Raw genomic sequence first — 23272 nt, 5'->3', positions numbered from 1 at the left:
AGGAAACAAAAAAGGGGGTTTTGGTACAGTCGATAAAAAAATGGTGCCGACATTTGACATTTGCTTTACATTCTTCATTCAGTTGAAGACGGAGATTGGTCAATAATATTCGTTTGACTGCCGCTCGCAGTGGATGTCTGAATTAGTAACATAAAAAATCGGTGTTATTGATTATGCAGTAGAATGATTGCAGAGAAATATTCCTTAGGCGTATCTCTCTTAATGTGCAAGATTTGAAAATATTTTTTTGTAGTTAGTATCAGTGGACAAATATGTCTATTAGAGTGTTGCCAATTGTGTTCATTAACTTAAGTGGTGAAATGATGTATATTTTGGATCAGAGGTTGAAAGCACAGAATATTACTGCAGACAAAGCAGAAAAGGGTAATTATTGCTCACAGTACGATACTGTTACAAAGCATTTTTATCATCTTTCTTATCGTGAAAACAGGTTCCAAGTAACGTTGGGGGGGGGGGGGGCGCAGCTGGAAGAAGTTTCGGTTGAAACTTCTTCCAGCTGCGCTTCTTCCAGCTACTGAAGCATGTGACAAGGCTAACAGCTTGTGATTTTGCATGTTCAAGAGCTTTATTAGGAAAGAACGTAATAATATTTGGATTTTATACAACATATCTTTTTTCATTACTAAATGCCTTTTACTTTATGGGAGAGACACTGGACTTAACACCAAATAAAACACATCGTCCCACGATTATGTTTTTATTTGTATCAAATTTGAGGATTAACTTTCTGGTACTTGCACATTGATTATTATATATTGAGTAAACTGCTGGTTTATGGTGTGAATGAAAATGCTCCTTTATTATAGTGGTTTCATGTGTCTTGATGTAACATGGTATTTAAAATGGCAGTACAATCAAAATAATAAGAAAAAACATTGTAGGTGACCCCCATATTACAGTACTAGACCACCTTCTTTGTGAGATCAGCTCTACAGATCTGATTGACCCAGATTGCCTGCCAGAATGCATAGATAAAAAGAATAAAATTTTTTACTGGCATATTTATTTCTTTGGTGCAGTCGACATAACAAGAAGAAGGGTTAAAAGGATGTATTTTAAAAAAATCGGTGAATTATGAAAACATCTGTACCAAAATACAGTTAGATGATAATATTACAACACAATATTGAATTTAAGGGATGTGTTGGAGATGTTATCACCACCAGAATTAATAACATTCCATATACTTGTAAGATAAATTTCTCATAAAAATATTGCTGAAAACTATGAATCTCCATTCAGTAAAAGTAGATTTTACACAATTTGATTGCAGGTAGTTTGAGAGTATGAAATTATCCACAAACTGTAACACTTATTAATGCAATGGTTACCACTGTATGAGTTATTTTACATAAACACCAAGTTAATTTGGTGAAAGCAAAAGATTTTTGCCAAAATAAGTCAAGTAAATCTAAATGCTCATTAATTTGAATGCTATCTGCACAGTAGCAAAATTACAGATTCTGCCCTCCCCCCCCAGTGAGAGTCATGAATAGAACCCCCCCTCTGCTCTTTAACAACCAATCCAAACCAACCCACTCACCATGGTGACAGACCTGGCACTATGGTGGTTTTGCCACTGTATCAACAGTTATTATTAATAGCAGCGAAAAAACACATAAGGTGTAATCAAACAGTTCTTGGAAACTAATATTTGGGAAATGATGAAGCTTGCTGTCTCTTTGGATGTATTTATTTCAAAATAGTTTCCTTTATATTCTATACACTGATTTTAATGCTTCTGGAAGCATTCCTTATGCATTTCTGGAATTGCTAATAGTTCCTCTGTCACGTTCTGAATAATTTCCTCTGTTATTACAAATCTGTGACGTTACAATTGTACTTTAAGCTTGAGAAACAAATCTTTAGAATAAAAAAAAAAAAAAGACAGAGAGTCATAGCTAATGATCAAATCAAATCTTGGGATGAGTTTGGTAAGGTTAGAAAGACATATATTTATACTTCATCCAGGAGAAGACAGGTTAAATATGGATCTTTTTTTTTTCTAGGAAAGATTACTTACATAATTGAATATTGCAGAATGAAGAATTCAGAATTATGAAGGAAAGTAACAGTTATTCCAATACATAAAAAGGGAAATATTAATGGATGTAGTAATTATAGAATCATAAGTCTTTTAAATTCAGATTACACAATGTATGCAAAAATATTAAAAAATAAATTGTATTATATAGTAATAGAGTAGGAAAAGAACAGAATGGTTTTCAAAAGGGAAAATAATATGCAGATCGTTACTTAAAATATTAATGGAAAAACAGAGAGCATAACACAGAAACATGTATGGCATTTATAGATTATACATGAGCTTTTGATCATGTAAATAGAAATAAATTGATGGGAATTTTAGTGAAGGATGGGATACCTAACCAACTAATTACTATAACATATACAATAAAAATAGTATTTTTATTAATATAAATTCTGAAATTTCAGATTTGATGCCTGTTAATACTTGAGTAAAACAAGGTTGCAGCCTTTCTCCATTATTATACCCCAGGTGCTCACATCTGGTGAGTATGGGCTTGGCACACCCAGGGTCCTGAGCTGGATATCATTGTTCTTCTCTTTCTTGGTGATTCCTTTCTACTTCTTTCTCTCTCTCTCTCTCTCTCAGGGTAACTCGGGGATATTTTTGGCTGGTGCAGCATAAGCCTCAGACTTCCTTGCACCATATGGCTAATAATAATAATAATTATAATTCTTCATAATATATATAGATTCATTAATAAGCACTGGAGAATGACAATTCTTAATGCCATACCATTAGGTAAAGGAGAAAACATTGATATTTTGTTTGCTGATGATGACGTTTTAGTTGCTCAGAGATAAAATAACTTACAGCTTTCACTTTGCATAGTTGCCACACTTTCAGGTTGGAAATAAAGGAAATGAGATGAAATGGAGTAAAATGTGTTTAGAAAGTAAAATTTCAAAGCAAGTTAATTATTTTAAATACTTGGGTTAGGCTACCATTTAACATATCAAGATAAAAAAAAAAATATATAAATTATAAGTTAATAAATTTTAATAAAACTTTAGGAATAATAAATCAAGTATTAAGACTTTCATTACTACAAAGACATGTTAGAATAAAAGTATATAAAACTTTAGCAAGATCCATATCATATGGAAGTGAGACATGGACTATAAGGAAATGAGATATAAATGAAAAGGACTGCTGGAGATACGGATATGCTCTTCTAATTAAAAAGAGAAATATGCAAGAACTGAACAGCCTATCCTTGATCAAATTAAACCCTATCAAATGAACTGGAAAGAGAATATAGAAAGAGTGCATGAAGAAGAATACAAAAAAAAAAAGAAAAAGAAGAATAACAAAGAGATTGTTGATGTACACTGAAAGGACAGAATTCATGGGATACCTGGTTCCTGGTCAACGTGACGTTACCCCTCTCACTAGTGTAAGAACTCGCCGCTTGGCAGGTATATAGGTACACTGCATTCACGTAGATGGTAATTCGATATCAGTATGGATAAATGTCGTGAGTTAACCGACTTTGAAAGAGGGATGATAGTGGGTGCCCGGCATGGGCCAGTCTATCACGGAGGTGGTACAGAAATTGCACTATTCCCATTTGACAGTATCAAGAGTGTATCAGGAATACGCCATTTCCGAAATAACATCTCATCACGGACAGCGCTGTGGGCAGAGAAAGGTGGTGGATGAACATTCCCATTGACATCTGTCTCACATTGTTTCAGCCAACCAAAGAGCAACAGTGGCACAAATCACCACCGACTTCAACGAGCAAGGTGCCAGAAATGTCTCCACCAAGACCATCAGACAATTGGGAGCCACCGACCCACCAGAGTCCCATTGCTAACACTGCGACACGGGACTCTATGCCTCAACTGGGAGAAAGAACATTGGCACTGGATCTTGGTTGATTGGAGATGGGTCTCTTGGTGCGATGAGTCCCGTTTCCAGTTATTTCAAGCGGACGGGTGGGTGCATATTTGGTGGAAACCGCACAAAGCTATACACCTGTCATGTCAACAAGGAACTGTTCAGGCAGGTGGACGGTCAGTAATAGTCTAGGGCATGTCCAACTGGCACACGTTGGAACTGCTGGTATGTCTAGATGCATTTCTGAATGTTCCAGGTTACGTGTCCATCCTTGCAGACCATCTGCATCCCTTCATGGTCCTCGTGCACCCACGGGGCAATGAACTCTTCCAATAAGACAATGCACCTCCAACAGAGCCGTGGTGACTAGAACATGGTTTGAAGAGCATTCTGCAGATTTTACCACCATGGAATGACCTCCCCATTCACCAGACATGAACCTTGTGGAGCATCTTTGGGATGCTGTAAAAAGGTCCGTTCGAGCTTTGGATCTTCCTCCCAGGAATGCAACGGAATTATGGACAGCAGTGCAGCAAGCACGGATGGAAATACCTGTGGAATGATTTTGTGAACTAGTGGACTCAATGCCTTGCCACGTGACTGCCCTTATTCGGGGGAATGGTGGGCCTGCCCGTTACTAGGTAGGTAGCCCATGATTTCTGTCCACTCAGTGTATAATCGAGGTAATAAGAGCAATGTCAGATTTAGGTAGTCTGGGGTCCTGTCACACATATTTTTAAAGGTGCTAAAAATAAGATTTCAGGGGTCTCCCAAACCAGCATTGATTGCATTTTTCTGGGTTCACGTAACCTTGGGACCTAGAGCAACTGCACTACTGTGTCTTGTTAAATTTGGCTTTGGTAAGAGATTGGTAGGAAGACCCTGAAAGAGATAAGGAATGAGTCAGTAGCAAGTCACCTAGGCCTAATACTTGTAAGGAAGAAGAAAAAGATTACATTAAAATTAGTATTCTGATATAGAAAATATGTATTCCAGTAAACAGTCATCAACCTGGAGTTGGTGCAAATGAGATTTTTGAGCTTGTCATTAAGATTCATTAGATCAAATCAGAAAAATAGACATAGGCAAAATTAAATTGAAAGTATTTTAAGCTCCCCATTTTTAAGCTCTATTATATTTGAAATTTTGTGTTTAGTCTGTCTACTTTGCAGTAAGTGGTGACACCTTTCTAGATAAGATTTTTCTGAGTCTTTTCTAAAAATTTAAGAATTTTTCATTGAATAGGATTAAAATGACCCATACAAAAACTGCTAATCTGTGAATTAGCAGATACATGCTGAGAAATATACCAATTGTTTTTGCTCCAAACTTCTGTGTTGTTTAAACTGTCCATTCTCTTTCTTTTAAAATATCTAATATGTATATAAACTTTCAACTATATACGACACAACTACAACTATATACGACACAACTACAACTATATACGACAGCTTGTATATAGTTGTAGTTGTAGTAGTATACAACTATATACTACTTTCAACTATATACGACAGCTTGTCGCCTTGTTCCCATTTTCCAAAGTCACCAGACTTGGAAACCTTCAACTTTCATATTTCTTTCTCTCGTAGCTGCTGTTGCACTCTCCTTTCATGATTTTCTTGGGAATCCTTGTCTTCTCTTCCCTTGTGGTATTCGCTCATAAAATTTTAGGCCATCTCTTTTCATTCATGCATAGAAGATGTCCAAACCATCTCAGCCTCCTATTTTCAATTCCCTCTATAATATCATCATCTGCATGCAAACGCTTTCTAATTTCTTCGTTCGTAACCCTGTCAATCTTGGAAACTCTAGCACTTTGACAAAGGTAGTCCATCTCTAGGGCCCTAAGCTTCTTTATGTCAGCCTCTTTCAGTGTCCACACCTCATATCCGCGTCACCACCAAATACGGAGGATGCGGAAAGGTCAAGGAATGACCACCGCGTATTCTGGAGCAATATGGCCTTAGTTGCTAATGCTCCTAAAAATCAAATAATAACAACAACAACAACAACAAACTCATATCCGTAGCAAAGTACCGATTCCACTAGCGATTGTCCGAGATGTTGTTGTCCCACCAGAGAGTATTGAGGGTACAAAGAATCTTCCTACTTTAATGAATTTGTGTGCTAACTTCCTCTTTCCCCCAGTCTTTCCTTAGTTAAATATAGCTAAGATACGTGAATAATTCAACGGGTTTTAGATGTATAGATTGTGTAACTTCCAATTTGTCTTGATGCTCTGCTGTGCTTAGAAATTCTTTTTTTGTGAAATTGATATTGAGGCCCTATTGGTTATATGTAAGATGCAGTTTTCTTAACATATTCCAAATCATAAACTTCTTGTGCTATGATGACTTGATCTTCAGAAAAATTGAGATTCCATAAATAGCTGTCATTAATTGGTATTCCCATTCCACAACAACTTTTTTTCTATTCTTGCATGGCACATTCCAAGAAAACATTAAACAATAAAGGTGATAAACTACATCCTTGCCTCACCCCTTTGTTGGATAGATTGCGGCGCCTCCGTAGCCAGGTGGGAAGGAGCAGCAGTGCGTAGCACACGCTTCTTGATTAGACCGGGGTTCGAGCCCATCACCACCAAATACGGAGGATGTGGAAAGGTCAGGGAATGACCACCACATATCCCGGAGCAATATGGCCTTAGTTGCTAATGCTCCTAAAAACCAAATAACAACAACAACAACATAGAGACTTTCCAACTTTAATAAATACCACATTAATATCGTATAATTCCCTAATCAGTTCAACAAGTTCTGGATCAATTGACATCTGTTGTAGGGCTTTCCATAATTCCTTTCTTGGAATAGAGTCATAAGCCTTTTCTAGATTGATGAAGGCAAAGTAGGTATCTTTATTTCTTGCTCTTTTGTCGCGATGCTTCCATAGCCAGGTGGGCAGGAGCAGCAGTGCGTAGCACATGCTTTTTGATTAGACCGGGGTTCGAGCCCTTACCACCAAATACGGAGGATACGGAAAGGTCAGGGAAAGACCGCCGCATATCCCCGGAGCTATATGGCCTTAGTTGCTAATGCCCCTAAAAACCAAAATAACAAACAAACAAACAGTCTTCTTTTCTCCACTAGTTGCTGAAAAATAAACAAATTGTCCACACATGAGTCCACACATCTGTTGTAGGGCTTTCCATAATTTCTTTCTTGGAATAGAGTCATAAGCCTTTTCTAGATCGATGAAGGCAAAGTAGGAACTTTATTCCTTGCTCTTCTTTTCTCCACTAGTTGCTGCAGAATAAACAAATTGTCCACACATGAGCGACTGGACCTAAATCCACTTTATTCTTCACTAAACTTATATTTTACCTCCTTGCAATTTTAACTGAAGCACCTTAGAGTACAATCTGGACATAGTGCAATTTAGGCCTCTATAGTTCCCAGGATCCTACCCTATTTCCTTTTTTATAAATGGATGATATATAGCTAATTTTCCATTCCTTCAGTGTTTTTCTTAGCTGTACACATCTGTTGAACAGCTGTGCAATCAGATCAGTTAAACTTGGTGGTCCATATTTAATAAGTTCAGTTGTTGGTGACTCTATTGTCAGGGAAACGGGAAACATGCTTTGTAAAAAGGATAGGTGGAACAGGACCAGGGTATGTCTGCCAGGGGCAAGGGTTGATGACGTTGTAGAGCAGATATCATCTTTTAAGGGCACAAAAGGTGATATAGTTGTACACGTTGGCACTAATGACATTAAGAGTAGGAGACCAGCGGAATTACTTAACAAGTATAGGTCACTGTTGAAAAAAAGCCGTGAAGTAGGGTTAAATTTGAAAGTGTCTGCAATTCTGCCCAGACACGATAGGAGGGAGTATATGATGAGAGCCTTGTTGATCAATTCGGCCCTGGAAAGATTGTGCAAGGCTCAAGGGGTAGAATTTTTTTCAGCCTGGAATGTACTTGTTAACAGGAGAGATTGCTTCTACAGGGATGGGATACACTTAAATAGAAAGGGTGCAAGAATATTTGCTGATGCTATCGAGGCAGTGTTAGGTGGGTCGGAAAACTGCTAGCTTGGGGGGAGACAAAGACTAATGGATTAACAGTAGCCACTGGCAGAGGTGAAAGAGATTCTTGCACTGCTTCTATTGGAATGAGCAGAGGCCTGAAAAACAAGATGCAGGATATTTCAGAGACTGCTGGAAGTCATTGTGATACAAGTAAACACATGGGTTGTGTTAGGGTAGCTAAGAATAGAAACAAGTGCAGGTATACTTGCATGTACACCAATGCTAGGAGTTTAGTAAATAAATTTGATGAATTTGAGGTATTGCTCAAAACATCAAAGGCAGATATTGTTGGGATATCAGAGACGTGGTGTCACACAGATATAAGGAATGCAGAACTGGAATTTGGGGAGTACAATGTGTATAGAAAGGATAGACAGGACAGGAGGGGAGGAGGGGTTATGCTATTAGTTAAAAAACACATAAAATCCAAGGAAGTGAAGCCAGTCGACATTGATGGACAGGGCAGTGTCGAGTCAGTTTGGTGTGACATAAGCATAGGTAAATCAAAATTGAGAGTAGGAGTGTGCTATAGGCCTAATGACTCTGATGAGTATAATAAGATACTGTACAGGGAAATAGAATGGGCCAGTAAATCAGAGAGTCTTATAATGGGGGATTTTAATTTCCCAGATATTGACTGGAATTTGTGGGTTGGTCACTCACACACTAGCAGGGCTTTTGTGGATTTATTGGATGATTGTTTTCTACACCAGCATGTTCGGGAGGCAACTAGAGGGAGTAATACTCTTGATCTGATTATCAGTAGTGATTCTTCATGCATTAGGAATCTGCAGATAAAGGAACCACTGGGTGGCAGTGATCACAGTGTGCTGAAGTGGGATTTACTCAAGGAGGTAACTACCATCAGAGGGAAAGGGAAGGGTTTTTGCTTTCGTAAAGGCGACTATGATGGTCTGAGACAGTATTTAAATTCTATACAGTGGGACCAACTGATGATGTTACCAACAGCAAATTCAAAATGGGAATAATTCAAGGAACTAATCTTGGAAGCTACCAGGCTTTACATACCAACCAAGAAATATTGTTCAAGGTTCAGGACTTGGCGCACTATGGTCATAGTTGCCGATGCGCCCAATAAATCCCGAAACAAACAAACAAACAAACAGGTTCAGGACTAAATGGTTGTCAGATGAACTAATGAGACATATGGAAGAGAAGAAAAATGCATGGGATACATACAAATTAATGGGTGACATGGAAGCCTATGATAGATATAAGTTGGTCTGTAACCAAGTCACAAAGGAGATTAGGCAGGCAAAGGCAGATTATGAGAAATCCTTGGCAAAGGACGCAAAGAAAAACAGAAAAGAGTTCTTTACCTATTTAAACTCAAGATGGAAAGGGATGAATCAGATTGGTCCACTGGATGTTGATGGTTCAACAGTTGAGGATCCTGCTCAGGTGGCTAACAATCTAAACGAGTATTTTGCATCTACATTCACACATGAGGAGTTATTCAGGAAGGGGAATGTCGTAGGTGAAGTAAACATTGGCAGTGAGCTAGATTATTTTATAATAACTGAGGGGAAAGTGGAGGAGAAATTGCTGAGGATAAACATAAAAAAGGCGCCAGAGGTGGATGGGATCTATCCAGTTATATTAAAGGAGGCAGCAAAGGAAGTAAGCAAACCCCTAGCCATAATTATGAGAGCTTCTTTGGACTCAGGGGAGGTACCCATGGACTGGAGATGTGCAAATGTAACCCCAATTCACAAAGGAGGATCAAAGGCTGACACAAGTAATTACAGACCTGTTAGTTTAACTTCGGTTCCAGGAAAATTAATGGAGGCACTGGTTAAAGAAGCACTGCAGGATCATCTGGACAAGAATTCAGTTATAGCTCAGACACAGCATGGTTTTGTTAAGGGCAGGTCTTGTCTGACCAATTTGATTGGATACTATGATGTAGTCACAAAAGAACTGGATGCAGGGAATAACTTTGATATTATACATTTGGATCTTAGAAAGGCTTTTGATACTGTTGCGCATGGAAGACTGCTGCACAAATTGGAGAAGTGTGGCATTGGAGGCAAATTGCTGCTATGGATAAAGGGATGGTTGAGTGGTAGAAGACAGAGAGTGGTAATCAATGGACACTGCTCAACGTGGACTAATGTTATTAGTGGAGTTCCTCAGGGTTCAGTGTTGGGTCCATTGTTGTTTTCTGTATTTATAAATGATATTGATGATGGAGTATCAGGCTTAATGTCCAAGTTTGCAGATGATACCAAGGTTGGCAGGGTTGTTAAGGACACTACTGATACTATGCTGCTGCAACAGGATCTGGAAAGGTTGAGCAGATGGGCTGAGAGGTGGCAAATGAAGTTTAACATTGACAAATGTAAAGTACTACATATGGGAAACGGTAACCCCAGATCAACGTATCAACTCTGTGGTACTACGCTGGCAGTGGTAGAGAATGAAAAGGACCTGGGGGTAATTGTGCAGGCAGATATGAAGTTCTCTGAGCAGTGCAGACGAGCTGCAAGAGTAGCTCATGGTGTCTTGTCAATGATATACAGGAATTTTTCTAGCAGGGATAAGGATGTGATTATTCCCTTGTATAAGGCATTGGTCAGGCCACACCTTGAGTACTGTATACAGGTCTGGAGGCCTCATTTCAAGAAGGATGTAGAGCTGCTCGAACGTGTACAGAGAAGGGCAACAAGATTAGTGAATGGAACAAAGGGTTGCTCTTACGAAGAAAGGCTTAAGTTTTTCAAATTACAGAGCCTGGAAACTAGGCATCGGCGAGGTGATCTGATAGAGGTGTATGTATAAGGCTTTGAATGGCTTGAGCATGCTCAATGCCGATGGGATTCTTCCTCTTGCTCAGAATAATCACCTGAGAGGGCATAAATTCAAATTGAGGAAGGACGGATGTCGGATAGATGTGCGGAAATTTGCCTTTAGCCAGCGGGCAGTTGGTTTGTGGAATAGACTCCCATCGCTTGTTGTTGAAGTTGATAGCCTAAATAAATTTAAGGCTCAGCTGGACAGGTATTTCGAACGAACGGAGGGGTGAAATGGGAGTAGTGTTTTTTTTTTTTTTTGTTTTTTTTTGGCTGATGCTGAATAAGCTTGCTTTCTTGCATCATATGCCTCTACTAATGCTAATGCTAATCGCTATGTTCCCAGGGCCTGGAGATTTTTTGTTCTTCATTAACTTTGTGCAGTCCAGTACTTGATGTTTTGTAATTTATAGCTTCCCCTTATCCACTGGTGGAGGGGTAATTATGTTCTGATATTGAGGTCGTGTTTTGTTAAGGAGGTTATTATTATTAACTTTCCCATGTTGGCATATCAATATATATGCCAACATTAATGTATATAAACATTAAGGAATAAAATGTGTTATGTTATCTGGAGGAAAAAACCCATAAAAAATTGCACATAATTTAAAAACAACAGTTTTATCAATTTGTATTGCCCATGTATATTTACATATAATTTTCATTGTACATGTATTTATTATTAATAGTGATTTTTGCTTTCAGTGATATATGACATTGTTTCAACAATGTTTGATCAGCAGTTTGTGGATGAACTCTTTAAACCACAGGAATTATATTCAAAACGAGCACTTCGATCACTTTTTGAGAAACTGGCTCATGCATCAATTATGCGGCTAAATTCTGCTAGTATGGATAAGGTAAGCATACTGTTCATAATAATAGTTTGAATATGATAAAAATATTGGAACAAATATTATTGTTCTGTTCATTCCTCCCCCACCACCACCCAACCTCCTCATATAGCTTAATTAAAAATTTGAAAATTTAAATCTTTATTCTATATGAATAGACAGAGTTGGCATTAGATAAGTGGGGCCTGGCAGTATCTTAATGGAGAAACCACTTCACACTGGAAAGTTCGGTCACTCCAGAATATGGTCATCCTACCAAGACACTCATTATCATACACTTCATTCACCTTTTTAACTGTTTCCGATGCATTCAAGCCCCATCTGATACAATAATGAATCACATATTGTTGTTCTCAATCTATATGTCCGACATGTTCTCAATCTGTATGTTCGACTTCAAAACACTCGTCAGTAACATGTACCTGAAAAAACTTGCTTCGTGCAACACTAGTTTGACAAGTACTGGCATGCACACACGAGTCTGATCAGTAACGATCAGGGAAAGTGCCTCTAGCAGCAGTTGTGGAAAGTTCGCTCCTAAAATCCTTCACCAGTCCATGAATTAAATGATCGCCCCTCGTAAAACACCAGTTGAACTGATATTCAGATGACACTTGAGTTAAGTGTACTGAATTTTGGTGATGTCCAGTCATTCTGCAACAACCAAATCCTCTGCTTGCACCTTCACAATGGTGGAACTGTTAGTAATCCCAAGTGTAACTCCTGTATGCAAGTCCTGAAATACTGCACCTAGTATACTGGAGGTGACCACCCATGAGTGAATCAATGAAACAGGTTGAAGTGTGGCGTCCACACCACACAGCAATGTTGCGTGGCTGTGTCAACAGGCAATTCTAGTGGTAGATGACTCTCATCAACTGGCACAATACCACAACTTTGCTTATTAGAGGCCTGAAGTGATGAACACATGGTTAGTCTCCAGAGCAAAGTTCTGGCAACTCCCTTATCTCTTCACCATGCAGTATGATTAATGTCTTTTGAGGATATGATGGGCATCGCGGTGATCATCTTCCTTACATTTCAATCTCTAAAACAGTGTTCACAAGCCAGCTACTAGATAATCCACTGGACCATACCTAGTGGTAACCCTGTAGGAAGCATCAGGATCAGCTAGTATCTAATTTCACTGCCTTTATTCTGCCACATAGTGACCGGAGGGTGTGTGAGTAGTGTGTATGCAGGCATTGTTGAGTCCATGTTATATAAAAGAGTTGGGTATGTATATGGTATTCTTGCTGTGTATACACCATATGCAAAAATTTCATTATTTCATACATCTCCCCCCTTCCTTTTATTTACTACTGAATACATAACAAATAGTCAAACTAATAGAACAATCTTATTTGTGAAAATATTTAAACCTCCAAAATGATTTTTCATTCATTTCATAAATAAACGTGGTCTCAGTTTCAATCTCAGTGATGTCCATTTCCACTTAGTCTGCCAAGCCCCACTCACTTTTTTCTGACAGAATCTCAATTATCAGTTGGTTCATCTATTGCTCATCTCAGTTTTCTAATTATTCATTGTACAATTCTTTTTGCTTTGAAGGTGGTACTTGTGCATGTCTGCTCTGATATTCTCTATCAGAGACCTAGTAATTTAGAATCTCCTCTTTTTGATCTTCGCTGGCTTAAAATCTCTCTCTCTATCCTAGTCTGTCAAATTCATCTATTGCATCTATTGATCTCCCATTTCCACTAATCACTTGGAACTCTGACTTCCTTTCTTTGAAATTTTACTTTCTCCAATCCTATTTTCCTAACAGTGGCATAATTTTCCTTGGCAATTTCAATGTTCATAACTCCAGCTGGCTTCAATTTTCTAGTCACACAGACCCAGCTGGTTGAGATGCCGAGGTTTTTTCAATTATTAACATCTGTTCCGGGTAAAATAATGGAGTCGCTGGTTAAAGATGCATTGCAGGATCATCTAGACAAGACTGCAGCAATAATTCAGACACAGCATGGGTTTGTTAAGGGAAAGTCTTGTCTGACAAATTTGATAGGATATTATGATGTGGTTACAAAGGAACTGGATGCAAAAAATAATTTTGATATCATATATTTGGATTTCAGGAAAGCTTTTGACACTGTTGCGCATGGAAGACTATTGTACAAATTGGAGCAGAATGGTATTAAGGGTAAGTTGCTACAATGGATAAAAGGATGGTTAAGTGCGAGAAGACAGAGGGTGGTAATCAATGGGTGCTGCTCTTCTTGGACTAATGTTATTAGTGGAGTCCCACAGGGTTCGGTGTTAAGTCCACTGTTGTTTTGTATATTTATCAATGATATTGATGAAGGTATATCAGGCTTAATCTTGAAGTTTGCAGATGATACAAAGGTTGGCAGGGTTGTTAATGACAGTAATGGCAGTGTGCTACTGCAACAGGATCTAGATCATTTGGGCAGATGGGCTAAGAAGTGGCAACTGAAGTTTAACCTTGACAAATGCAAAGTACTGCATATGGGTAGAAGTAACCCCAGAGAAACGTACCAACTGTGTGGTACTACACTTAAGGTGGTAGAAAATGAAAAAGACCTGGGAGTAATTGTGCAGTCAGATATGAAGTTTTCTGAGCAATGCAGACAGGCTGCCAGGACAGGTCATGGGGTTTTGTCAATGATATATAGGAATTTTGCTAGCAGGGAAAAGGAGATGATTATCCCTCTGTATAAGGCAATGGTCAGGCCACGCCTTGAGTACTGCGTACAGGTCTGGAGGCCTCATTTTAGGAAGGATGTAGATTTACTTGAGCGTGTACAGAGAAGGGCAACAAGATTGGTGAGGGGAATGAAGGGATCCTCTTACCAAGAGAGGCTTAAGTTCTGCAAATTGCAGTGGCTGGAGACTAGGCACCTGCGCGGTGATCTGATTGAGGTGTATAAGGCCTTGAATGGGTTGAGCACGCTGAATTCTGATGGGATCCTTCCACTTGTTCAGATTACGAACCTAAGGGGGCATAAATTCAAATTAAGAAAAGACAGATGTAGAATAGATGTGCGGAAATTTGCCTTTTGCCAGCGGGTGGTTAATTGCTGGAACAAACTTCCATCTGTCGTTGTGGAAGTTGATAGGTTGAATAAATTTAAGGAGGAACTGGACTGGCATTTGGAGAGAATGGTGTGATTTTTTTTTGTTTTTTTTTTTTGTTGGCTGATGCTGCATAAGCTCATACATTTGCTTTCTTGCATCACATGCCACTACTACTACTACTTCACACAGATTGTTTTTACCTACCAGAATACCAGGCAATCCTAACCGCACATCCAACACTCTTGATCTTTTTCTCCCCAACAACCCTTCCAATTAGACAGTCGAGGTGAGTGGTCCTCTGGACACCTTAGATTACAACTTAGTGATGGTCACTTCTCCAATGAAGCCTTTTCCTTGTGGCCATTCTCAGCCTCATGTTGTTTGGCATTACAAGAAAGTGAAATGGGATGATCTACAAGATTTCTGTTTTTCTTTTCCTTGATCGGATTACTGTTTTAAATCTTCTGATGTCAGTGTTTGCTCAAATCGTGTCAGTTATATTATTCTTATAGGGATGAAATCCTTTATTCCCCACTCCACCTTGGATTTCCAATAAATGTGCTAAGACTGTTCAGTATAAGAATGTTGCATATCGAAACTTGTGTCCAAATCTCCAGGTTTATTTTCTGCCTACAACAAAGCTCACAGCAATTGTAAAACAGTTATTAGTCAGTCTAAACTAGATTTTGAACAGTGAAGAGTAGAAAACTTGCTTCTTGTTCAAACAGTAGTCAATCATTCTGGTTTCTTGCCAAAGCTATTGGCCACAACTTTTACCCATCAGTACTTCCCCCCCCCCCCCAACCATGTTAAAACTTGATGGTTCTATTGCTCACTTCAGCTAAAGATAATGCTGACTTACTAGCATCTTACATTTCTTCTAACTCTTTTACTGACAATCTTTAGATAGTATGAATCAGATCTGTACTACTCAATATGTTCTACGTTGATAATAATATTAGTAAAATAATAAGAGGAGTTTACCTCAATATAGTACGTAGAACACATAGAAGTGTTCTACGTACTATATTGAGGTAAACTCCTCTTATTATTTTACTGACAATCTTTGTAAATCACCTCCTGTCATTCCCAGTATACCTGACTCAATTCTTCCTGTGGTCTTACATAAAAAGAATGTTAGAGGAATTTTGAACAATCTTAATGCCAAGAAAGCTCCAGGTCCTGATGGTATTTCCTCACTTGTTCTCAGAACTTGTTCTCCTGAACTTACTCCTGTTCTGTGTTGCCTTTTTATGCTTTCTTATTCCACTGGTGTTTTTTTCCTTCTGCTTGGAAATTAGCTCATATACAGCTAGCTCCTAAAAAGGGTGATAAGTTCCTCCCATCCAGTATAAAAGAGAAATCCATTAATTGCCAATTCCTGAAATATCTTGAAAACCATCTTCCATCAGATCAGCAATTGCCAGTTTCCGTTAGTGTTGATCCAATGGTGTTATCCTGACTTTTGTCACACATCTGTGGACAAATTTACTAGAAACGTTTGGTGAAACTCATGCAGTTGCCTTGGGATTTCAAAGACTTTTTATTATGTTTGCTATAAAGGTCTTCTAAATAAGCTTTCATCTTATGTTTTGCTGACTGTTTTTTGTAATTGGGTATCCAGTTTTCTCTCTGACCTCTTGCTGTGGTTAATGGTAAATGGCCCTGTCTTCTAACCTTTCCACTAATTCCAGTAGTCCCCAAGGTTCAGTCCTTTCTCCTATTCTTTTCCTATTGCATATTAATGACCTTCCATTGACTGGAAATTCTGTCCATAGTTTTGCTGGTGATAGTACATCGCATTCCACCTTGCAGCTTGAGAAACCTTTCCATACACAAGTAGCTTTAACTCTATGTAATTCTCCACTGGGGCAAAAATAACTTATTTAATTTCAATCCTGCTAAAACTCAGTCTTGTCTTATATCTCACAAAAAGGATTCTTCTGCTTCTCCTATGCTTACCTTTGATGACATACAGATTTCTAGACAAGATCACATATCCCTGTTAGGGATTGCCCTGACTTCTGATCTCCCTTGGCATAAACACATCACAAATATTGCTTCTTCTGCATATAAAAACCTGGTTTTCTCTTTTGCTTTTAATGTTACTTTTCTTCTAAACAGCTACTCACTATGTACAAATCTGAAATCTTCTCTACCATGAAACATTGTTCCCACATCTGTGGTAGTGCCCCATAACTTCTCTGAGCATTCTAGATTCCATTCAAAATAAGACAGGTTAATCAATGCCCCATCTCTTACAAAGTCTCTCCGCTCTCTGTCTCACAGACATTCTGTTTCTGTTGCCTGCCTTTTCTATAGATACTTCCACAGGCACTGTTCTGCTGAATTAACTTTTATAATTCCCTCTCTCTTCTAATCCAGTCTGAAAACATGCCTCAAACAGTCAACATCCATTTACTCTCCAACATTTCATCTTCCTCATTTATTCCTTCAACTTCAGTTTTATGGAACAAACCTCCCTTCACGTGTAAATCCTGAAAATTACATTCTATGGGAATTTAAGTCCAGTGTCAACAAGTATCTTCTTTCATCCTCGCAACCTTCAAGCCATGCACAGTACTAAGCACTATATATTCTAATACCTTTTGTATTTTCATTAAAAAAATGTATATTGTTCCTTTGTTATTAGATAAGAAGTGTTATAGCAGTGATATATATAATATAATAACAATTTTTGTTTCATAATTATTTGAGTTAATATAATTCTATATTTCTTTTTTCATAATAAACTGAAAAAATTATAAATATCTTCTGATTTTTAGTTGTACGACTTAATGACTATGGTTTTCAAATACCAAGCTTACATGTGTTCGCATCCTCAAGAACTGTTTCTTGTTACCCTGAATCATTTAGATGCCATCCATAAATTTGTAAGCTCATCGAATACTATTCTCACTCAAGTAGACTATGTCTATTCTCAGCTTTTAAAGGTAAAATATGCATTTTTTTATTGTATGACTTTTAAACTTATTTATAAAATTTCCCATCTTTGTAATTTTGGCACTTTGCAGTATTGCCTAATTTTAAAATTAACTTTGTTTATTTTAGCTTCACGACAGTATGACTTTTGCTGAAATGCAGCTACTTAGGCAAACGATTCTTGGTTTCTTTCAAGATTTACAAGTTAGAGTAAGTATACAACTAAACATAAAGAAGTATCTGTGATTTTTCTAATGTTAAAAAATTATATGCCTTGATCAGATACAGGATATTTTGCATTAGAAAGTTCTGAGTGTATAGTTGTCTTATTGTGTCCAGAAAATGACAGTCAAAGGAATGAACGGAGGGGTGAAATGGGAGCATTTTTTTTTTTTTTTGGCTGATGCTGCATAAGCTTGCTTTCTTGCATCATATGCCTCTACTAATGCTAATGCAAGGTTTGTATATTTTTTTTATAATTTTTATATTTTACATCATAGGGTGAGATAAACGTAGATAAATATGTAAGTAATCTTAAAATTTGGAACTGCAGAAGTGTATAAGCAGAATGAAATTAATAACTAGTTTCATTTTGTATATATGAAAGAATGGACAAATTACTCACTGCTTAAACAGTTTTTGTTGATCTAATAAATACTATGAGAATATCCAATGCCTATGAATTGGCATATCTCACAGATTAAAGTAAGCAGAAGTGATGTCATGAGAAATATATGAGAGTGAAAGCATTAATATGAAGAAAGGTGGGTAAGGGAGACCAACTCTGTGGCCATTTACATTACTTGCAAATGTGTTGTTAGAACAGAGTCATAGCTAGCCTGTCATGGAAGGAATATTTGGCCCATTATTCCTAGTCAAAGAAAGAAAAAATAACTGTACAAATTGCTTCTCATTTGCTGGTATGAAACATTCAGCGCTTTGGAATTGCTTTCTTCATCTCAGATCCCAAAGTGCTGAATGTTGCACACCAGCAAAAAAGAAGGGACTTTCTTGAAGTGTCCCACATCCAGAAAAATTACTGAAAAACAGTAAATTGAAACAATGGCAGGGTTACAACCCACCCCCTCTCACAGCTGGTTTATAGTACATAAACCACTATTCTGTTGGTCTCCCATAAATAGTAACTGAAAGTGAGTTAATTCTAAAAAAAAGTACTTTTCCTATTTCTACAGTAATGAATAAGGTTATTTTTTAAACTGAGGTTTAAAATTCTTTCATCTATACATTTTATGATCATTTAAACAAATAAATAGTGAGACAAGTTACTTAAAAAGAAGCTGCTGCTATTTTTAATATTAAACTAAATTCTATGCTGAATTAGGATTTATATGCCTAACAAGAAATAAAATAATCTTTATTAGAGGTGTTTAATTCTTTTAATCAAAATCATTATAAGTTTATTTTGATATTCTTGGACCTGACAAAGACAAGATTTGATTGATTTAGTTGTATTAAAGAACAAGTTATTGAAGGTTGGACTGAGGAGAAACCACTTAATTTATTAATTAGTTATTTAAATAATAGAAAACTGATGGTAAATACTGATGTAATAAGCAAAAGTTACAGTCAGGAACAGTATTATTTAATGTTTATTTAAGTGATGATCATCTCTGTAATTCATGTGATTGAATTCATGAGGGGCATAAATTCAAATTGAGAAAGGTTGGTTGCAGAATAGATGTGCAGAAGTTTTCCTTCATTGTTTGAACAAACTTCCATCTGGTGTTGTGGAAGTGGGTAGTTTGAATATATTTAAGGAAGAACTGAACAAACTATTAGAGGGGAAGGACAGGTGATTTGGGATTTTTTTTTTTTTTTTTTTTGTAGCTGTTGCTGTATAAGCGTGCTTTTTTTGCAACTACTAATACTAATAAATAAAAAAAAGCATTAAAATGTGTGCTGAGATATTATTTAGTATACAATAAATGGAAATTATATTCAGATGCTAGCTGATTTACAAGGTGAATCGAATACATAGTATTAGTATTAGCCAGGTGGTGTAAGGAAGCCTGAGGCTTTTTCTGCACCAGCCAAAAAATAAAATAAACTACTTATTTGACCATATTTTTTATGGCTAAACTATTTTTTTACATATTTTTTAATGTCTGAACTTTTCCAATTGCAAAATAATTAATGATGAGAATGAAAGTGGATATTGTACTGGATTAATACTAAAATTAACACTTATATGATTCTGATAGATATTTAACTTCATACATTTTACTGTTTTTGGTGCCTTAAATACACCAACATGTCAGTTAGATGTTTAATAAAATCATCTTTTGGTTACATATGTTTCTCCTATAATTAGATTACATTCCCATGCTTGTCTCCTCCAATAAAAACAGTAACTGTTCTTGCAAATTAGTAGAAGTAATATCATCTTATGAATACTTAGGATTATGGATTGATCATCATGCATTGACTTTGCTTAAGCATGTTAAATATTTAATTTTCAGATTGGATTTCTTCTTTTATTTTTATTATTTCAGAAATGCATTTTCACTAATCACAAAGATAGTACTTTATTTTGAACAAATAGACTTGACTAAATTACACTTTAAATATATGGGCTAAAGCTATATCTTCAGAGTTGATGTTGATTAAATTTTTATTACAAAAAATATTTAAACAGTGGTTAAGTGACTGGTATGACATCACACTCATGTAACTAACATTAGTATTAGTAGAGGCATATGATGCAAGAAAGTAAGTTTATACAGCATCAGCCAAAAAAAAAAAAAAAAACCAAAAAAAAAACCCTTCCCATTTCACCCATCCATTTGTTCCAAATATTTGTCTAGTTCTGCCTTGAATTTATTTAAGCTATCAACTTTCACAATAACAGATAGAAGTTTGTTCCAGCAATCAACTACCCTCTGGCTAACTGAAAACATTCTAGTTTGAGATGAAACACCAATCACTCTATTAGTTAAATGATATAATGTTCCATACTTTCACACTAAGTACTTAAACAGGTACTTGGATTTTATTACCTGATCAAACATGAACCTATTTGTCGAAAACTTCACTGATTAAAGAAATTAATATATCAGTAAGAGATTCTAAATTAAGAAATAAAATTTCTTAATTTCGGCTCTAAATTAAGAAATCCTAAATACTATTTCTACCCCACTAAAATATGGTGAAAGAATGAATTTTTTTTATTATAAAAAGATGTTAAATTTCGATTTTAATTAAATTAGGCCAAATTATTTTGTGTCACAGTGAAATTATTAGTGTGATGATCACTTATTTTTAATATTCTCTGTTAATTAAAAAATCCTCTTTTTAAGGAACTCTGTTGTTTAAAATTGTTGTTGTCCTCTGTTGATTAAAAAATCCTCTCTTGAAGGAACCACAGGTGTTTTTATTGTTTCTTAATATTATATATTAATGTCTTATGCTATGCTAATATTGAAAAAAAAACTTGTTGATATTTACACTTAACAAGCTATCTTGATTTAAAAATATTAATAAAATTATATGACATTGTAACAGGTTAACCTAACTTGGCATACTGCTAGGTAGCCGAGTGGGCAAGAGCGGGAGTGCAGTAGCACACGCTCTTTGAGTAGACCGGGGTTCAAGCCCCTGACTGCTGAATACGGTCGATCTGCCAACCCGCACTGGACCAGCGTGGCAGATTATGGTCCATTTCCCTCAGCATGAATTGTTGAGGAGGCTTCCATCCTGCAGTGGGTTGATAATGGCTGCACTTTACTTTTTTACTTTTACCTTGTGATTGGGTAATAAATATTTTTGAAAAGTCAGAAATATTTAAGAATGCATGTTATTAATGTTAATATATGGCACACATTTAGTATATTTCTACAACACATATGCAAAATAGTCATTTTATTTTACCCAGATTTATGCTGCAATTTGTGATAGACTTGTCTGTAATATTTGTGATCCATGGAATGGCAGTTGGTTACAAAGGTCAAAAATAAGGTTCCAGTTTAAAATTAAGTGGTTATATTTTAATGAGCAAATTCCTTCCTGTGATATGCTTTTTTTATTTTTTTATTTATTTATATCTCTCCTAAATACTATTTCTTGTCATCCACTTTTTCTGTCAAAAGAATCAAGGAATAGTTCGGAGGGGGGGAAAAAAACCATCATCAGGATTTGGTAACATATAAAGAAAAACTTGTATGAGATTCTCTTATCCATTACATTCCTGATTCATCTGCTATCTTTGTGCATTTAATGTCTAAATTTATATTGTCAGTTAGCCATTTGTGGATCAATTACTTAATTCTGTATTTAAAAATTAACTTATTAAATTTTGGCTAATATCATAAACTTGATTCCTGGTTGGGACATTTTGAATAATATATGATTTACCTTTGTAAGTGCAAAACTCAAGGCCAATATTGTGAACAAACATATATTCAAGTACGATTTTGATAATGTATAACAGATTGTATTATTATTGTTTTTTCTTTTTATGTTATTTCTCCCTGACTGGGGGGGAGGGTTCCACCCTGTAATGGGTATTGCTACCAAGTACACAGGGTGGTTGTTATGTTTGGTGTTACTGTTGGTCAAGGAACTGTCTGACTATCCTATAGGTGTTCAGGATTGCAACTTTCTGGAGTTCCTTGTAGGTGTTCTCTGGGAGATCTATTGCTGCTAGGCTGTTATATAGGGCCTTTGGCACCATACTGGTGGTTGACATGATGATCGGTCATTACATGTTGCCTATGCCACATCTCTTTGATCTCCTATCTTAGGTTTGTGCACTTCCTTATTATTATTATTATTAATAGTAGTAAATTGTTTACTAATAAATTGATACAATTTTTCAGGTTTCTGTATTTCTTAAAAATGGCTGGCAGCATTCTAATGGCCGATTTGTACAAAACAATGGTGGTCATGTGCCACATGGCTTTGAAGTTCCAGGAAGTATAAGGTAAAAAATATGATAGTAATTCTGTGATTTCAGTATAGCAATCTTCATTTAAAACACAATACATACTTAAAAGAAATTTTTATTTATTCAGTATTTTTTATTATTATTATCGTAATAATAATGTATCCACTCTTACCATGCACTGCACTTGAGCCTTGTGCTTAACTTTTGCTTTTAGATTAGTAACATAAATTTGAGTTAAAAGTAAATACTTCTTGCCTCATAAATATTGAACAAAATTCTTTATATTATTGGTTAAAGTAATAATTATAAAAGATGTTCAAATAACTCAACAAACCTGCACAATTATGATAATGTTTCAAACATACTTTCAGATATGTTTTCAAGTCTAGAAAATTCAGGAAACACTTCCACTCCACAGCTAGACATCTACAATACTGTTTTGTTAATTATTGCTTAGAACTAATAAATGAAGAATTTTTCTTCTTATTATTATTATTATTATTAGTAGTAGTAGTAGTAGTGGCATGTGATGCAAGAAAGCAAGTGTATGAGCTTATGCAGCATCAGCCAAAAAAACAGAACAAAAAAAAAAATCACACCATTCCCTCCAAATGTCTGTCCAGTTCCTCCTTAAATTTATTCAACCTATCAATTTCCACAACGACAGATGGAAGTTTGTACCAGCAATGAACTACCCGCTGGCTAAAGGCAAATTTCTGCACATCTATTCTACATCTGTC

The 23272-nt window shown here is 36.4% G+C and overlaps 1 protein-coding gene across 1 annotated transcript in view; it reads left to right on the top strand.

Annotated features, from left to right (window-relative positions):
- The first annotated feature begins 237 nt into the window (after positions 1–237).
- Positions 238–23272, top strand: part of OSCP1 (Organic solute carrier partner 1) — a 46424-nt gene continuing 23389 nt past the window's right edge. Inside the window, exons 1-5 of the mRNA XM_090379158.1 lie at positions 238–384; positions 11478–11632; positions 17473–17640; positions 17759–17839; positions 22465–22568. Of these exons, the coding sequence (XP_090235284.1) occupies positions 273–384; positions 11478–11632; positions 17473–17640; positions 17759–17839; positions 22465–22568 (620 nt within the window). The 5' untranslated portion in view covers positions 238–272. The remainder of the gene's footprint in view (positions 385–11477; positions 11633–17472; positions 17641–17758; positions 17840–22464; positions 22569–23272) is intronic.

Source organism: Mastigoproctus giganteus, chromosome 1 (genome assembly GCF_048544385.1).
Source record: "Mastigoproctus giganteus isolate SK-2022 chromosome 1, ASM4854438v1, whole genome shotgun sequence".
Lineage (NCBI taxonomy): Eukaryota > Metazoa > Arthropoda > Arachnida > Uropygi > Thelyphonidae > Mastigoproctus > Mastigoproctus giganteus.
Note: the sequence above shows the minus strand (reverse complement) of the source record. Positions and strands in the feature narration are given on the sequence as shown.